At 37.7% G+C, this 17162-nt stretch overlaps 1 protein-coding gene across 1 annotated transcript in view; it reads right to left on the bottom strand.

The window, feature by feature from the left end:
- The window catches only part of LOC150055678 (transmembrane protease serine 11E-like), a 38668-nt gene extending 24525 nt beyond the window's left edge, over positions 1–14143 (bottom strand). The window contains exons 1-3 of the mRNA XM_090343147.1: positions 14039–14143; positions 13003–13181; positions 656–780 (exon numbers count right to left, since the gene is read on the bottom strand). Of these exons, the coding sequence (XP_090199273.1) occupies positions 656–780; positions 13003–13181; positions 14039–14143 (409 nt within the window). The remainder of the gene's footprint in view (positions 1–655; positions 781–13002; positions 13182–14038) is intronic.
- Between the last annotated feature and the right edge of the window lie 3019 nt (positions 14144–17162).

Genomic DNA, 17162 nt, shown 5'->3' with positions numbered 1-17162 from the left:
TTCATCTGGCATAAGATGTATCATAACCAGAGTGAGCCTCATTATAATTAACCTGCTCAGCATATCCCGTCCTCTATAATCGCTTACAAGAGATCCCAAGATTACTTTTCCAGTACTGAGACTGAACTCAATGTGTCACACTTGCTCCATTGGCGTTTTACCATTAATCCACCCCTTTTTTATTTTGGAGATGGAATCTCCAGGTCTTTTCTGAACCATCATTCTTCAGGGTAGCCACCAAAGCGTGTTTCTAAATAACAAAAATGGCTACCTATTCAAAAATAGTCTACTATGACTTTCTAGTAAAGAACAGACCCTCCATGTCCAAGATCTTTAATTGTTGACTTATTGGAGTGTCAAGATTTTTATAAATCATAATTATTTTACATGAAGTTGATTGCCTTGAGACCTCAAAGAACTCAAGACACTGGATTCTAGCTATTTGAATACACCATTATCACTAACCAATTAATATGTAAAAAGCATGCTATTCCCAGCAGGAAGCATTGTTACAATTCTTGATGGAAGAATGAATCCTCTGGTGGAGATTAAATGAAAGACAAACAGGTAAAGGCATCTTTGTCCCAATTATGCAAATGAATATTGAAGGAAGTAGCTGAAGTAATCACTAGACACCAGGTCAGGTCATACTCACTGTATCTCACATAGTGTACAGTGAGTCCAATGCACACTGCCAGCACGATTGCAGATAGGAAGGTGATGAGGCCAATAACCCAGGGTTCCAAACAAGTTCCTTTCCTGGTCCTCACTGCAGCTGGCCTGAGAAAGAATGCACATAGATGGATTATGTCACCACATCCACTCCCTAAAAAAACTGAAGAACAAAGGGTATTCAAGTAGTCATTTCCTGTTATGTTTTAGAATGGGTAACCAGCTACTAAAGCCAATTGTGGCTCTACCTTGCCTGGCTTTAGACAAACCATATGACTTTTGTTGTGCTTCCGTTTTCTTGTTCTGCAATGATGATGTTCACAATGCCTATCTCATAGGATTGTTTTAAAAATTAAATGAAGGGCTTCTAATAGTTTCTGACCTATGAAAAGTGCTGTGTGAAATACTAGAGATTAGTCAGGCGCAGTGGCTCACACCTGTAATTTTGGCTACTCAGGAGGCTGAGATCTGAGGATCGCCATTCAAAGTGTGTGAGACTCTTATCTCCAATTAACCACTAGGAAAGGGGAAGTGGTGTTGTGGCTCCAGAGATAGGGCAGTACCCTTGAGATGAAGAGCTCAGGGATAGCACCGAGGCCCAGGGCTTAAGCCCCACAACCCCCCAGAAAAGAAAAAGGGAAAAAACAAAGAAAGAAATATTAGCAATTGCTTGTTGAACCAGTTGTGCACAAGCTACAGCGCGAGGTACTGTACAAGATACCTGTTTGAAGTACATTCTGGCATTGTTAAATTATAAATACACCGTGAAGCATATTAAAGTTTGAACCTTACCTTGTAGCGTATAGAGCATCGAATTCTACTTGCTTTCTCATTTTATTATTTCCAAATCAGTATTTGAGGATACAGAGATTACCAGAGGCCCCTTTGAAGAGCCTGAATCTGTGAGCTACTATTAACCTCTAGTTTAAGAGATGTTACAGGAAATCTTTTCTTTGTGAGAGTACCTCAATTTCTACGCTGCCTCTAAAAAGCCTCTAAAACGTATAGCTCATCCTGGTTTTTGTTTTTGTGCTAGTATTAGGGCTTGAACTAAGGGCTGTGGTGATGTCTCTTATTTGGTTTTTGTTTTTGTTTTTGTTTTTTACCCAAGGCTGGTCTTTACCATTCAAGCTACAGCTCTATTTCCAATTTTTTGGTGGTCAATTGGAGATGAGAGTCTTTTGGGCTTTCTTGACTGGGCTGGCTTTGAATCTCAACTCTCAGCTCTGAGTCTCCTGAATAGCTAGGATTATAGGTGTGAGCCAAGAGCTCACAGATAAAAGCTCTTGGATTATTATTCTTTCACAACAACTAATTCTTGCATACAGGAATTAAGAGGGCTCAATACAAAAGGATATAGGAGTAGGAAGAGATACATTGTTCCCTGACACACCATTATTACATCCTGGCAGTCCTGGACACTGAATAGGGAGCAGTAACATATAAAAATAATGGTGCCATCATGTCTCTGTGACTCTGACTCTGCTCAAGTCCCTGAGGTGTTGTGTGGAAGGCTCAAAGGGCTGCTACATCTCCTCCCTTGTTCCTGTGACTTTCCCAAGAGGCAGTAGCCAGGGAAACTTCATCTTCCCCTTGCCAACCTCATCCTCCTCTATTTCTCCCTTGAGTGGGATTTCAAACACCTGTTCCTAAATAGTAATTACTACAATATAAAAACTTGTCTAGAAGGAGTTTTTTCTTCTATATGCAATTGTGCCTCAAAGCTCCCCTAACCAAGTACTGTGGCTTCATTTCTGAATGCTGGCTACTCATCTGTTGCAGAGAAAGGGAGATGCATACACCAGGTATAAGCAAAAACTTCAGGGAGATATGGGGAGAAAAGGATATGACAAATGTCAGTGCATGACACATGCAGAATATGAATTCATGCTCATAAGGAACATGATGGATACATAAGAAATACATGATTGCTCTATAGAATTGTGAGTTACATGAAAAGTTGTATTTATTGTATAATAATGTTTAGTCAAAGCAGAAAAGTAAACAGTACAGTTGTAAAATTTATGAGAGTCACCCCATAGTTTATTAACATAAAAAGACCAGTAAAAATGTGTGAGAAGTAATGCATCTACTACCTGACGAATGTAACTGTAACCCCTCTAGACATTATCCCCACAATAAAAAAATGGATTAAAAAAAAAGATCAGTGATAAGGTAAGGTTTAATCATAAAACTTTTCAGAATAATATGTATTCTATACTACACCTTTTAAAAATAATAAAACTAGCAGGGCACTGGTGGCTAATGCCTATAATCCTAGGAGATCTCAGAAGGCTGATCTGAGGATTGTGGTTCAAAGCCAGCCTGGGCACAAATGTCCTTGAGATTCTTATTTCCAATTAACTGCCAGAAAACCAGAAGTGGCACTGTGGCTTAAGTGCTAGAGTGCAAGCCTTGAGCTGAAGGGTTCTGAGACAGTGCCCAGGCCCAAAGATCAAGACCCATGACTGACAAAAAATAAATATATATATACATATATATATAAATAAATAAATAATAGAACCATATAAATTTATGCATAACAAAATAGTAGTTTAAAAGAATTACTCAATGTTAACAGGAAGGAAAAGAATTAAAAAGTAATAGAATCCTTCGTTATCATTTATGTAGTTACTGGTTTTATGATACTTTTTTTTTTAAATAACAAATATTGTAGATTTTAGTTAGTGTATGTGTGACAGACCGAAAGAGACCTTACAAGAAATACAAAATAACAGAGAAACATAATATATGCCCCTACATACAGTTTACACCACTACCATGTCCAAAATATTGCATGTACTTGTTCTGATTCCCCCTCCCACAATTTCTTTGTATTTTAAAGATAAGCCATCTGTGGTGGCTTAGGTAAGAGGAATCTTATGGGACAAAGAGAGAATAATACTCCAGGTCAAAAAACATTTGGTATAAACAATGAGAGCTAAAAGAGCACTTTTCTCAGCACTGCCACCAGCTTATTTGCTCTGCCATCTTGTACCAGCAGATTTAATTTTCTGTTGTTTTCTTTCTATGAAAAAGTAGACATCAATGCAATAGAACTGAAGACGCAGAAATCAACCCACAGACCTATGGCCACCTAATCTTTGATAAGAGAGACAGAAAAATAGAATGGAAGAAAGACAGCCTCTTCAACAAATGGTGCTGGCAGAACTGGTTAAGTACCTGCAAAAAACTAAAGTTGGAACTTTCTATGTCACCCTGCACCAGGATTAATTCCAAATGGCTCAAAGACCTTGAGGTAAAAGCAGATACCCTGAAAATTTTATAAGAAAGAATAGGAGATACATTAGGTCTGCTTGACACAGGTTGAAACTTTCTTAATAAAGACCCAGAAACACAACAAATTAAGGAAAGTTTAGACAAATGGGACTGCATTAAATGGCACAGCTTCTGTAGGCAAAGGTTGTAGCTAGCAAATTAAATAGAAAGCCCACAGAGTGGGAGAAGATCTTCACTAGCCATACAGCAGACAAGGGCCCCATATCTAAAATATACCTACAGTTCAAAAAATTGAATCTCTCAAAAACAAATCTTCAAAGAAACAACCATCCCATTAAAAGGTGGGCTAAAAACTTAAAGAGAGTCTTCTCTGAAGAGGAACTAAAAATGGCCTAAAGACGCAAGACGAAATGCTTGACAGTTCTGGCTATAAAAGAAACTCAAATTAAAACTTTGAGATTCCACCTCACTCCAGTTACAATGGCCATGATCAAGCAATCTAATAACAACAGATGCTGGCAGGGATGTGGCTAGGAGAGATCACTACTACGCTGTTGGTGGGAGGGCAAACTCGTTCAACCACTATGGAAAGCAGTATGGAAGTTCCTCAAAAGACTAAACATAGAACTCCCCCTATGACCCAGCCATCCCACACCTTGGCACTGAAACAAAAGCATACTAAAGCTATTAACACAAAAATGTTTATTGCAGTATTATTTACCATAGCGAAGACATGGAACCAACCCAGATGCTCCTCAGTAGATGAATGAATCAAGAAGATGTGGTACTTATACATTGTGGAATTCTATTTTGCCATCAGAAAGAATGACATCACCCCATTTGTAAGGAAATGGCAAGACTTGAAAAATATCATATTAAGTGAAGTAAGCAAGACCCAAAGAACATAGGCTCAATGTTTTCCCTCATTTGTAATAATTAGTACATATCTAGGACTCTCCTAGCAGAGAATTACAATAGCTTAAAACCTAGGTACATAAGGTCATATAGAATGAGCCTAAATAAAAGGATCTCTGGGATCCTTTTATGAAAACAAGAGCTTTATCGTGTGTGATTGTTTTTCTTAATGTACTATGTTATTTCCCTTTTCTTTGGCCAATCTCATGTTGTTACTGTATCTGTCTTTGTTACCTGGTATATTGTATATACATTTATTTGTTTATCTGAAATAAGGAAGGGAAGCAGGGAAAACAAGATGATTGAGAGGGGGTGGAGGAAGGGAAATAGGGCCAAAAATATGAGGAGGGGTATCAATGTATGAGAAGTAATGCACCTACCACCTGACAAATGTAACTGTAGCCCCTCTATACATTATCCTGACAATAAAATTTTAAAAAGAAAAACAGGCACCCCAATTTCATTCTCCTTTTAACCTTTCTGTAAAATTAAAATTGTTAAAGAATGTTAGCACTTTGAACTCTCAAGTAAAAAAAAATTTCATTGTGCAAACAGCAGGAATGATTCTTATCATAATTATTTTAATTATTAGTAATGATGGTGATGGCCACATTTCTGATATGTTTGATGTGTAAAGCACTGTCTCTTCCTTTCATAGTTTTGTGGATCATTCTTCTGGTGCATGATCTCTCTCTCTCTCTTTCTCTCTCACTCTCTCTCTCTCTCTCTTCGTTTTTTCTATTTACCTTTACTCAGGTATAATTTACCCTGTTTCTCAATTACTACTGCAAGTGAGTCAATGTGTTCCAAATAAGCTTTGGTTAGTAAACATTCTCATAAAACTTTAATATTGGCAGGAAGTGTGGCCTAGTGATAGAGTGCTTGCCTAGCATGCACAAAGACCTGGGTTCAATTCCTTCTCAGTACCACATACCACCGTACCACCAGAAGTGGTGCTGTGGCTCCAGTGGTAGAGCTGTAGCCTTGAGGAGTGCCCAAGGGCAGTGCTAAGGCCTTGAGTTCAAGCCCCAGGACTGGCAAAAAAAAAAAAATCTTAAAAAAAAAAAGATTTAATGTAATAAGCCCATTATACATTTCAACAGACACACGGGTGATTAATCCCTTCTACCAGTAAACAAACACTTGTTCAAACATTATTTGTTCCTGATGCAATTTATCCAAATACCCTCATTTAAATTCCTAGATTGATTGAATTCTAAAACTTTTGTGGTATTCAATTGCTTTCCTATTATATATATATATATATATATATATAGTATATCCAGTTGTTCATATATGTATACATATATAGATACCTAATTTTTGGAACAGGTGTAGTTAGTGATGTCATACATACATATATATATATATATATGTTGGGAACAGGTATAACTAATGACAAGTTAGGTTAGGTAAAGAAAACAGTTTAAAAAAAAAGAAAACAGTTTGAATACAGGTTCATTTTATTAGCCTTTTTATATAGTCAAATAATTGCATTATCATTATCACTTCTTAATATATCATAATTCAAAAAAATAATCAAGCCGGGACTGGCAAAAAATATAGAAAGAAATATTGTATCAATCATCCATCAGAGAATAATATTTCTTTTCCTCCTCAGTGTACCCTTTTTGTATTTTATTGCATGTGACCTGAAAGCTTTCTGTGTTGGATAACTAATTTCAAACACACAAAAAAAGAAATAAGTACAAGAAATGTGTTGTAAAAAATGGTGACAACAGTTAATAACCATATACTGAATTCTTGGAAAATGCTGAGTAGATTTTAGGGGTTCTCACTATAAAAACATTATGAGAAAAAATACCTATATTTCATCTGGTACTCACTTTAGCTTTTGTATAATTTATGCATATTTCAAAACAGCATATTGCATATGAAAAATAGGTATAGATATAGTCATTTTAAAAGGGTCATATATTTTATACAAGTTCAAATGGTATTAGAAATAATAATAGCAAGACTTGTTGCATCATGCATTTTTCTTCATTCATGTCACTCTTCTTCACTACAATGAATTCAGTACACAGGTGTCCTGGGAGGGAAGATTCTATCTCTAGCATTGACTAACTCACCCATTCTTGTGGCCAGTTGTAAATTACCTAATTCTGCAGTGTTATGTTCCCTTACTTTGGAGGATTCAGTGAAGATACCAGTGCTTCCTTTCTGTCTGGTCTCAGAAGTCCATTTCCAAGAATCCTTATTGAGTAATAATGCTATTCTGTGAAAATAGAAATTCTTTTTAACGTTATAAAACAGTTAAACCAGACTAGCTGAAGAACTCCTTATGTAAACAGCCACCATAAGGATAATACAGCGCTGTAAGTAAGAACATAGGCTTTGAGGCCTGGAATGTGACCTAGTGGTAGAGTACTTGCCTACCATGCACAAAGCCTTGGGTTTGATTCCTTGATCCCACATACACAGAAAAAGTCAGATGTGATGCTGTGGCTCAAGTAGTAGAGTGTTAGTTAGCCTTAGGAAAACACAAGGATAGTGCCCAGGCCTTGAGTTCAAGCCCCAGGAATGGCAAAAAAACAAAAAACAAAAAACTGTACCTTAGTTTCCTCATCTGAGTAACGGGTATTATAATATAACCATTGGTTGTTATTAAGATTAAACACACTATTTTAGGATGCTAGTTGGCACATAATAAATAAAATACACGGTAGCAATGATTATTTCATTGTACACTGACTCACAATTCAACTTTGAACAAAGTGCTAAATCATTTTGTGTTTGCTTTTACAGCTTCAGAGAGAGACAGAGAGAGAGATACAGAGAGAGAGAGAGAAAAATCATTATACATCTTCAGATGAAATGTCACAAAGTAGAACTTACTGATGCCTATAGAATAAATTTGATTTCCCATAGTTTAGTTTAGTTTAATTTGGACTAGTGGTAGAGTGCTTGCCTAGCATGCACGAAAGACCCAAGTTTGATTCCTTGGTACTACATACATAGAAAAGCTAGAAGTGGTGCTGAGGCTCAAGTGGTAGAGCTCTAGAGCCTTGAGAAAGTCCAAGGAGAGTGCTCAGGCCCTGAGCCCAAGCCCAGGACTGGCAAAAAAAAATAGATTTGCTATTCTAAAAAGGCCAAGCCTCTTACATACCCAAGAAAAAGATGGACTGACAGTTTTGGCATCATGTACATGATGTCTCCGCAGCACCTTTTTTCCTCCTCAGCCTTTTAAGTCCTTACTCCTCCCTAATCTATGTATCTGATACCTGCTAAATCATGCTTGAATATCAGAAAACATTCTTTGCCATTTTCATTCATTATATTCAACAAAAGCGGGCCCAAAAGAATATAGAAGGGCGGGGAGCGTGGCCTAGTGGTAGAGTGCTTGCCTAGCATCATTTGATTCCTAGGTACCAGAACTGGCAAAAACCAAAACCAAAAAATGAGTATAGGAGAACATCTTCTTTTTATGTTGGTTCTGTGTTTTTATTTATTTATTTGTTGGGGGGGTTAGTTGTGCATAGGGTTTCAGTTGAATATGTCAGTTGAAGAGTACAGTGCATCTAAATGCCACCCTTTCCATTGGTTGTTGTTCTTGTTGCCTAGAGAGTCTCCGTCTGTTGACAAGCCTGGTTTTGAAGTTGTGAACTCAAGCAGCCCTGCCTTCTCAGCTTTCCCAGTGCTAGGACTAAAGGAGCATGCCATCTGCCCAACTTGAATAATCTTTCATTCTTTTTTCTTTCTTTCTGCCTTTCTTTCTTTCTCTCTCTTCCTCCCTCCCTCTCTCCCTCCCTCCCTCCCTTCCTTCCTTCCTTTCTTACGACAGTCCTGGGGCTTGAACCCAAGGTGTAGGCAGAGGGAAATGGGGACAAAATCATGAGAAAGGGTAGCAATGTTTGTGAAGTAATGCACCTTCTGTTTGGCAAATGTAATATAATCCTTCTATTAATTAAAATAAAAATATATTTTTAAAAACTAACCAAAAAAAAAACCCGCGCTAACACGTACATGCACCATTTAATACTAGTCATTGTCTGTTTCTTTGCTTGGATACTCACATTTTCTCCTTATACACAGAAGTGTTTGTTTCATTTCTCTGTTAAACTTTTGGGGGACATCACTTTTACTCACACATAATGGGCAATTATTGTATAGGGAAAAGAAGCTATACTTTAAAACCACAAAGAGCTCAAATTCTGGGTCTAACACCTCCAAAGCTGAGACAACCAGGGCCTCTGTCATTCTGTCTCTTAGTAGGAGGCATTAACAACAACCACTTCTGAAAGCATTACCAAAAGTCAATAAAAGAGTATTTCATAAGATTGTACAATCTAAGTTCACATGCAACTTACTACACAACTCACTCACTTAGCACAACTCACTAAACGTTATCTTATGAATCAGGACTGTACTTCATTAAAAGGAAATCAGTGTATGGTTAAAATACTTGTGGCACCAGACACTGAGGCTGAGATCTGAAGACTGTAATTCAAAGCCAGCCTGGGCAGGAAGATCTGTGAGACTTTTCTCTCCAGAAAACAGGAAGTAGTGCTGTGGCAACTAGCCTTGAGTGAAAAAGCGCCCAGGCCCTGAGTTCAAGCTTGAGAAAAAAAAAAATGAACAGACAAAAGACAAAGCAACCAACCAACTTTGTAGCACAATCACATCACATAGTAATGCTGATCATATCCTCAATGTGTCTTCTTTCACTACCACTAATGATTTATTTCAGTGGGTAACATTCTCATGCTGAGGTTTTTTTCTTTAAATACCTGGGCTTTGGGCCATGCAGAGAGGCCCATGCCTGGAATCACAAATACTCATGAGAGGGTGATCAGGAAGACCAGAGTTGAAGGCCATTCCAGACATAAAATTAGTGAGACTTCCATCTCAGTTCTAAGTTGAGCATGTGAAAAATGCCTGTGATCCAACTATACGGGAGGTACGGGTAAAAAGGCCACAAGGAAAGTTGCCCTAGACCAAAAAAAAAAAAAGTGAAAAAATATATACCAACAAACAAAAGCCTCTGAGCTGGACACAGTGGCTCACATTTGAAACCCTAGCTACTCAGGAGGCTAAGATCTGAGGATCAAGGTTCAAAGTCAGCCCGGGCATTAAAGACCGAAAGACTCTTATCTCCAATTAACTACTGGAAAACCAGAAGTGGTGCTGTGGCTCAAAGGGTAGGGCAGTAGCCTTGAGCAGAAGATCTCAGGGACAGTACCCAGGCCCAGAATCCAACCCCCCTGACTGACAAAGAAAAAAAGCCTCTGAGGCGTGGATCAAGTGGTAGAATGTCTACTTACCCTGAAGCCCCTAAATTTAAAGCCAGTGCCTAAAGAGCAATCCATTATTTATTTAACAGATTTTGTGTGTGTGTGTGTGGGCCACAGGGTTTGAACTCTGGGCCTAAGCTCTCTCCGTAAGCTCTTCAGCTCAAGGCTACAGCCTTACATCTGAGCCACAGCCCCACTTCCCATTTTCTAGTGATTAAATGAGCCACTGTGCCCAGCTTATTTAACAGATTTTTAAGATGCAAATAAGATCAGCCTCCTTTCCTGACATTCCCAAGTGCTGCCAGTATCCTTTTTTAGTTTCTACACCTCCTGACAGTCACCTTCACCGGCTTAGTCATCACCATGTTGCCTACATGAGGACTCTTGTTTCTTGGAGGGAAGGCTAACAAGGGAGAGACACCTCCCAGTAAACTATAATTATGCCAATTTAAATAAAACAAAGGGTGACCTCTTTTAACACTGAGCTAATAGGCCATGTACTAGTGGCTCGGGTCTATAATCCTATTCAGGAGGCTGACATATGAGCCTCCCAAAGCCGACCCAGAAACATTTGTGAGACTCCTAACTCCAGTTACCCACCAAAAAGCCACAAGTGAAGTTGTGGCACAAATGATAGAGTTCCAGAAACCCTAGGACTAACACAAAACAGAGAGAGAGAAAGAGAGAGAGAGAGAGAGAGAGAGAGAGAGAGAGAGAGAGAGAGAGAGAGAGAGAGAGAGAGCAGAGACAGAGAGAGGTATTTTATTTGTGTTTTAAGTTCTTTAAGCTTTACAAGTCTCTTCTGTATCTTCATACAATCATATAAATTCTTCTCAAATAGTAGAGAAAATTAAAAAACATCTTGTGTCAATTTTTAAATGTGATTTCTATGCCTAAACCAGAGATCCATTAGAATTTCCAGGCTAGCCTGGTACAGTGGCTCACACCTCTAATCCTAGCTGCTCAGGAGGCTGAGATCTGAGGATCATGGTTCAAAGCCAGCCTAGGTACTGAAGAACTTGAGATTCTTATCTTCTATTAGTCACTAGAAAACAGGAAGTAGGACTGTGGCTCAATGAGTAGGGTGGTAACTTGAGCTGAAGAGCTCAGGAACATTGCCCAGGCCCAGAGTTCAAGACCTAGGACTTTTAAAAAAATAGATAGGAGCTATTTGTTATAAGCATTCTTTGGAGATGATGGAGATGATGCATAAGCCACACTTTGAGCAATAGTTCTTAACTAAGGGAACGTTAACATTGTCTATTTTCTTTCATTTGAATACTATTAATTTCACCTTCCTCTATTTATGTATATCTTATGTTGATCTCTATAAATCTGATTGCCTACCTTTAATTCTTGTCATCATTGGTCACTGGTGAGCATAGTGTAAATTCCTCATCACCAATAAATGTATTTAATAAATATGTTGAATAAATATCTTCTCCTCCCAAATATTATTTCTGAAAGCTTTCTTTGACCTCCTGCTGTGTTTTTATATCAAATTTAGGATTTGTCTCTTCATGATCCTTGAGAGGTAACTTCCATCTACTCTCAAGCAGAACTCTCCTCCCTCCCTCTTCCCCTTCTCATCCCCCTCTCCTTCTCTCTCTCTTTTTCCTCTCCAGTTTGGACTCAGAGCCTTTGTGCTTATTAGGCAGGATCCATTCTAATTGAGCCATGACCCCAGCCCTTGAAGAAGGGCTCTAAGTAAAAGGTATATATTTTGTTTCAAATTAGTGGCTAGTCTTGGAAGCTTTCTCTTCAATATTGCTTTCATTATAGCTTTTCTGTTCTTTTAGAATCAAATCCAGATTGCCTCAGATCTAACATAAAGGAGAGCTGGATGCTATTTAGTATGTTGAGCTTGGTCGATGCTTTCTTAAAAATACTCTTTTCTTTTAATGTTCTTAAAGATAATGCAACAAAAAAGAAAGAAAGAAAGAGCACTGTGAGTTAAAGAAATACTTACAAAAGAGAAATCTAACTAAATTTGTTTTATAAGTAACTTTAGTTGCTTCATTGAGTTACAGAACATTTAGCTTCTCGTAAAATGTGGAAGGAACCCTCTATCAATGACAGAACAAGACTGTTTTCACCTTGGAAAGTTTTACATTTTTCTTCTCAAAATATGTTAACTACATTTATTCTCAAAATAAAAGTCAATAAGATATATGCCAATATATCTGAAAATACTAACTTTAGCCTGAAGTGATTTTGAGTCTAAAGTAGTGCCCTACAACTTTGTGACTAGTTTCTAACATGTAAAGAAATAATAAAGAGAATGATTGTATTGAGACATATCATTGGATTTTTTTTTAATCAGTCGTGGGGCTTGAACTCTGGGCCTGGGTGCTATCACTGAGCTCTTCAGCTCAAGGCTACCACCCTATCCCTTGAGCCACAGCTCCACTTCCTCATTGGATTTTTTTAATGTGACTATGATGATTTAGCTGCATAAGCAATTACCTCAAATTATTTTCATTATGTATTAATAGAAGAAATATTATTTTATTATTATTTATTATACAATTATTACGCTGCTATACAAAGGGCTTATGAATTATGTAAGTCAGGTTATGAGGCAAATTATTTCTTATTCTTTTAACATATTTCAAACTATTCATAATTATGAACATAATTTTGATTTGCACGAACGAACTGAAGCTTATATTTTTATGCATATTTTCTGAAGCAAACAAACTTAGAGACAGTTCTCCAACACCACAAAACATCGAGATGAGACATTAGAAAACAAAGAACAACTAATCCAGAAAGAACAGAAATCTATTTCTTGACATATCACAGAATCTCAAAAATAATCCTCCATGCTATAGATAATAAACTGGAGATCCATATATCCCTTAAGTGGTTTATTTGCAACCACAAGTCACCCAAAGGCAGAATGAAAAAGGGAACTCACCGATACATGGCTGGCCAGCTAGGAAGCGTCCTGTGGAGACTGAAGTCTGCAGTCAGGTGTGTGCAGCCAGCTCTATCAGGGACTTTGTAGGCTAAACTGAAGTGAAGAAAGAAGTCCCAGATGATCCACTGAGAACCAGTCTGACAAGTCTTGGCTAGTGTGGTAGAGTGCTCTTGTGACTAGTAGGACAGAGACAGATTTTAAGAGGGAGCAAAAACAAAAATAATTTTTAAGCTCTAAGAGTGGAACATGAAAGAGGGTATGGTCTTTAAAATGAATACAAATAAGAGCATCAGCCAGAAACTTTGAGAAGATCAGCTGTAGGAATTTTAAATCCATCTTGCTCAGCCTCTCCATGTTTCCAGTGAAGAAACTGTGACTTAATTAAACTAAATGACTCAGTCAAAACACACACCATTAATGAACTGTCCAACTGGGACTAACAATAATATTTTTAACTAATTAGACACATTGACCACTCTGTCATGTGTGTAACAAAAGGAAAGTATTACCCATAAATTAGCTGTTGAAAATACATCAAAAATAGATTAGAAAGCACTAACATCTTAAAATTACATGCCATTATGCTTTGAGAGAAGTCAAGCCACTTAAAAATTTTAACCTTCCATTGAAACAGTCCATGTTTCCATTATACCAGAGACAGTTATACCAGCTACATCACTATCTTATTTATGAAAATCAAATTATATGCATACAAAGACACATACACATATATGTATACACATACTTGTACATATATGCATGTTCACTCATCTGTATGGAAATATCTGCTTGTGTCAAGTATAATCTTTTAATTACCTTCTCTAATCCCATTAACTCTGACTAAGTTGTTTCTCTGCGATATAACACACCTTACACTAAAATTTTTATTTGGTTGTCTTTCACTTTGAATTCTTAAAGGAATCTCAAATCCATGTGTTAATGCAAGGGAAGGGTGTGATCCATTCCTGAAAGTCACCATAAAGACAATAGGTAAATGCTGCTTAGTTCCACAACCAACTATCCAGTGGCTCACCTGGACCCATGCAGATTCATGCTGCAATATGGAATTAGGCTGCCAAAGGCCAGGGTCAGGGCTAGAAGACTGACAGAAGTAGTAAGCAGGAATAGGCCTGTTCATGCCCTCCTACTAAAATAAAAGAAAAAGGAAGAGAAAGGGGAGAGGAAGAAGGGGAGGGGGAGGAAAAGGAGGAGGAGGAAAAGAAAGAAGAGGAGGAGGCGAAGGATTGGGATAGACAGAATTTCTCTTTATATTCAGGTTAATATTATCACAGCACAGGAGAGGGAAGGGGGAAAAATATTATCACAGCACTAGTGAATAGGTTACATATTTATGTTTAATTATTCAATAAATAGTATTTGATTTCTGTGCACTTCTGTGAAGTACAATTTAAGGGAAAGATAGATAGATAGATAGATAGATAGATAGATAGATAGATAGATAGATAGATAGATAGGGCGAGCCAAGGGAGGTCAGCTTAGAACTTTCATTTTAAAGACTGAAAAAATAAAAGCCAGGTGTTGATGGCTCCCGCCTGTAATCCTGCCTACCCTGGAGGCTTGTGATTTCTCTCCTAAGAAAGTGATCTCTCTCTTGAGGACATGATTTTTTCAGTTCAGACAGTCTCCTGAAAATGTTGGTTATCACAACACAAATCCCATCTAGTCAGGTTGGGCACACTTACTGCAGGAAGATTTTGAGGCTTTCATGAATTCTCGAGCTTCTCAGTTCTATTGCCCAGGGTTCAGGACAGCTTCGTTTCGTTAGAGGTTATATTTGTTGAAGGAAAACCTACAATGGTATGTCAAACACTGGATCATTATGATAGACTCTAGACACTCTCACCAAAAATAAAGCTATTCTATTCACATTCCATAAAATGATTATGCTTTGATTTAGGAGGAAAACAGGTTGTGTTTGGTTTTTGTGGGAGTTTGGTTAAGCCTATGTTGAGCTTGAAACTTAGTCTAAATATGGTCCCTAAGCCTTTTCCACCTAAGACCAGTGCTCTACCGTTGGATTCATAAATCCACTTCTGGATTTTTGGTGATTAATTGAAGATAAGAGTCTTAAGAATTTGTCTGCCTAGTGAAGCACAATCCTGGGATCTCATCCTCTTGAACAGCTAGGATTACAGACATAAGCAATGAGCATGTGACAAAAAAGCTTTGTTGTTTTGAATCCAAACTTGCCAGACTCATTTTAAATAAAAATCATATGCACTTTTTCTTCCATGAATCTAGATTCCAAATTCAAACAAATTCTTCATATGTCCCTAAAGTTTTGTATACATAAGTAATTGCGTGCCTACCTAGTAATGAAGATTCAGAAAATGAGAGGATTTTCTTGACTTTAAAACAAAAAACAAAACAACAAAAGAAAACCTGCCAGGTTCTGGTGGCTCATGCCTGTAATCCTAGCTACTCAAGAGGTTGAGATATGAAAATCACAGTTTAGAGCTAGCACAGGCAGGAGACTCATCTCCAAGTAACCACCAGAAAACTGGAAGTGGATCTGTGACTCGAAGTGGTAGAGCACTCGCTTGAGCTGAAGAGTTCAGGAACTGCAGCCAGGCCTAGAGTTCAAGCCCCATGACCACCAAAATAAAAGGAAAACCTTATGAGGATAAACTGAAACTTCTGGAAAATCAGAGACGATGTGTATGTAAATGGAGAAGTGGATATCAATTTAAAGATATTGAAAGGTGAGGAAAGCATATTTAATCCTGCTGTGGAAAAACTTAGCACACATGGAACCATGATGAATCCTGATGACACAATTTTTTCTTGGGGGACATTGCTCAGTGGTAGAAGCCTTAGCAAATATATAGAAGCCCTAATTTCAATATGCGTCACCACAAAAAAAAAGAAAGAAAAGAAAAATCACAGGATGGTTTATGTCTGTCCTTCATATTAAAATAGACTTCATCCAGGCCAAAAATCATTACAGATTTCATTGTGAAATTTCATGATATTGTTTATTCCTTTGTACATTTGAAAACTGACAAGAAAAGGAGAAATGAAATATTAGTCTCTTATCAATTAACTAGAATGTTTCATTTATTGAAATATTTCTTTGATGGGGGGGTAGGGGAGTCAGTGCCGGAGCATGAACTCAGCACCAGAGTACTATCCTTTAGTTTTTGGCTCAAGGCTGGCATTCACTTAGAACCATACCTACACTTCTGGCTTTTGGTTGGTTATTTAGAGTAGCATATAATTTCCTTCCCCAGCCTGACTTCAAACCTCAACCCTCAACTCAACATCCTGAATAGCTGGGATTACAGATGCAAGCCACAGGTGCTCAGAATACAAAAGCAAAGTGAATCATTTTAAAATCATTTGACATCAAAGAAAAAAAACTTAAAAGATCTTAGGCTAAAGTTTGCTTTCCTGTCAAATATTTTCCTTGCATTTTTTTTCTCCCAAATCACCACTGTGTGAAGAAAACATTTCTGATGAGTTAGCCTTCTCTCTGGGCATGACTCCATTGTGATGGTAGCATTCAGTGCAATAGCCAAAGCAGAATCAAGATTACATCTGTGAACTTGAGTCTCTTGGAAATCTATGGTAGAGATGTTACACTGCCCAACAAAGAAAAAAAATTGGAACTTGCACACAGGTGTTGTTATTGGCCAACAAATTACTACAGAGCCCTTCCTGTTCGTCTCAATTTTATAACAATGAACATCATCAGATAGCCATGAGCTGCAGGTGCACAATGCCAGGAAGACTAGTCATGGTTTACATTCATCACTAATACATCCCCCAGCTTGTATCAAGTCCCTTTATGCTTGGGGGTATGTGAATGTCTATAATAATATGCTTAATATATGGAAGCCCTTCGAATGATTCATAGATCTCTTTAACACAAAAGCCATGGTTATATGGGCCAGTTTATTGAGCTATACATGACAGATTGTGACATTTAACACTTCATAAAATTTATGGAGTATATTGTCTGGAGAAATACAACTGTTATCTTCTGGGCCCATGCACTCTTGTCACCTGTCATTTTGAAACTACCTATGTATCTTCATTTGAGCATCATTACAACTGATTATCTCTCATTCCTATCTTATCATGAAGATATCGTGTACAATTGCTCCTGGAGAAGAAAAACTTGTCAGTGTCCTGTC

The sequence above is a fragment of the Megascapheus bottae genome, chromosome 13 (genome assembly GCF_031878675.1).
Source record: "Megascapheus bottae isolate mThoBot1 chromosome 13, mThoBot2.hap1, whole genome shotgun sequence".
Taxonomy (NCBI): Eukaryota; Metazoa; Chordata; class Mammalia; order Rodentia; family Geomyidae; genus Megascapheus; species Megascapheus bottae.
The sequence above is the reverse complement of the archived record's forward strand: the minus strand, read 5'-3'. Positions and strand labels throughout refer to the sequence as shown.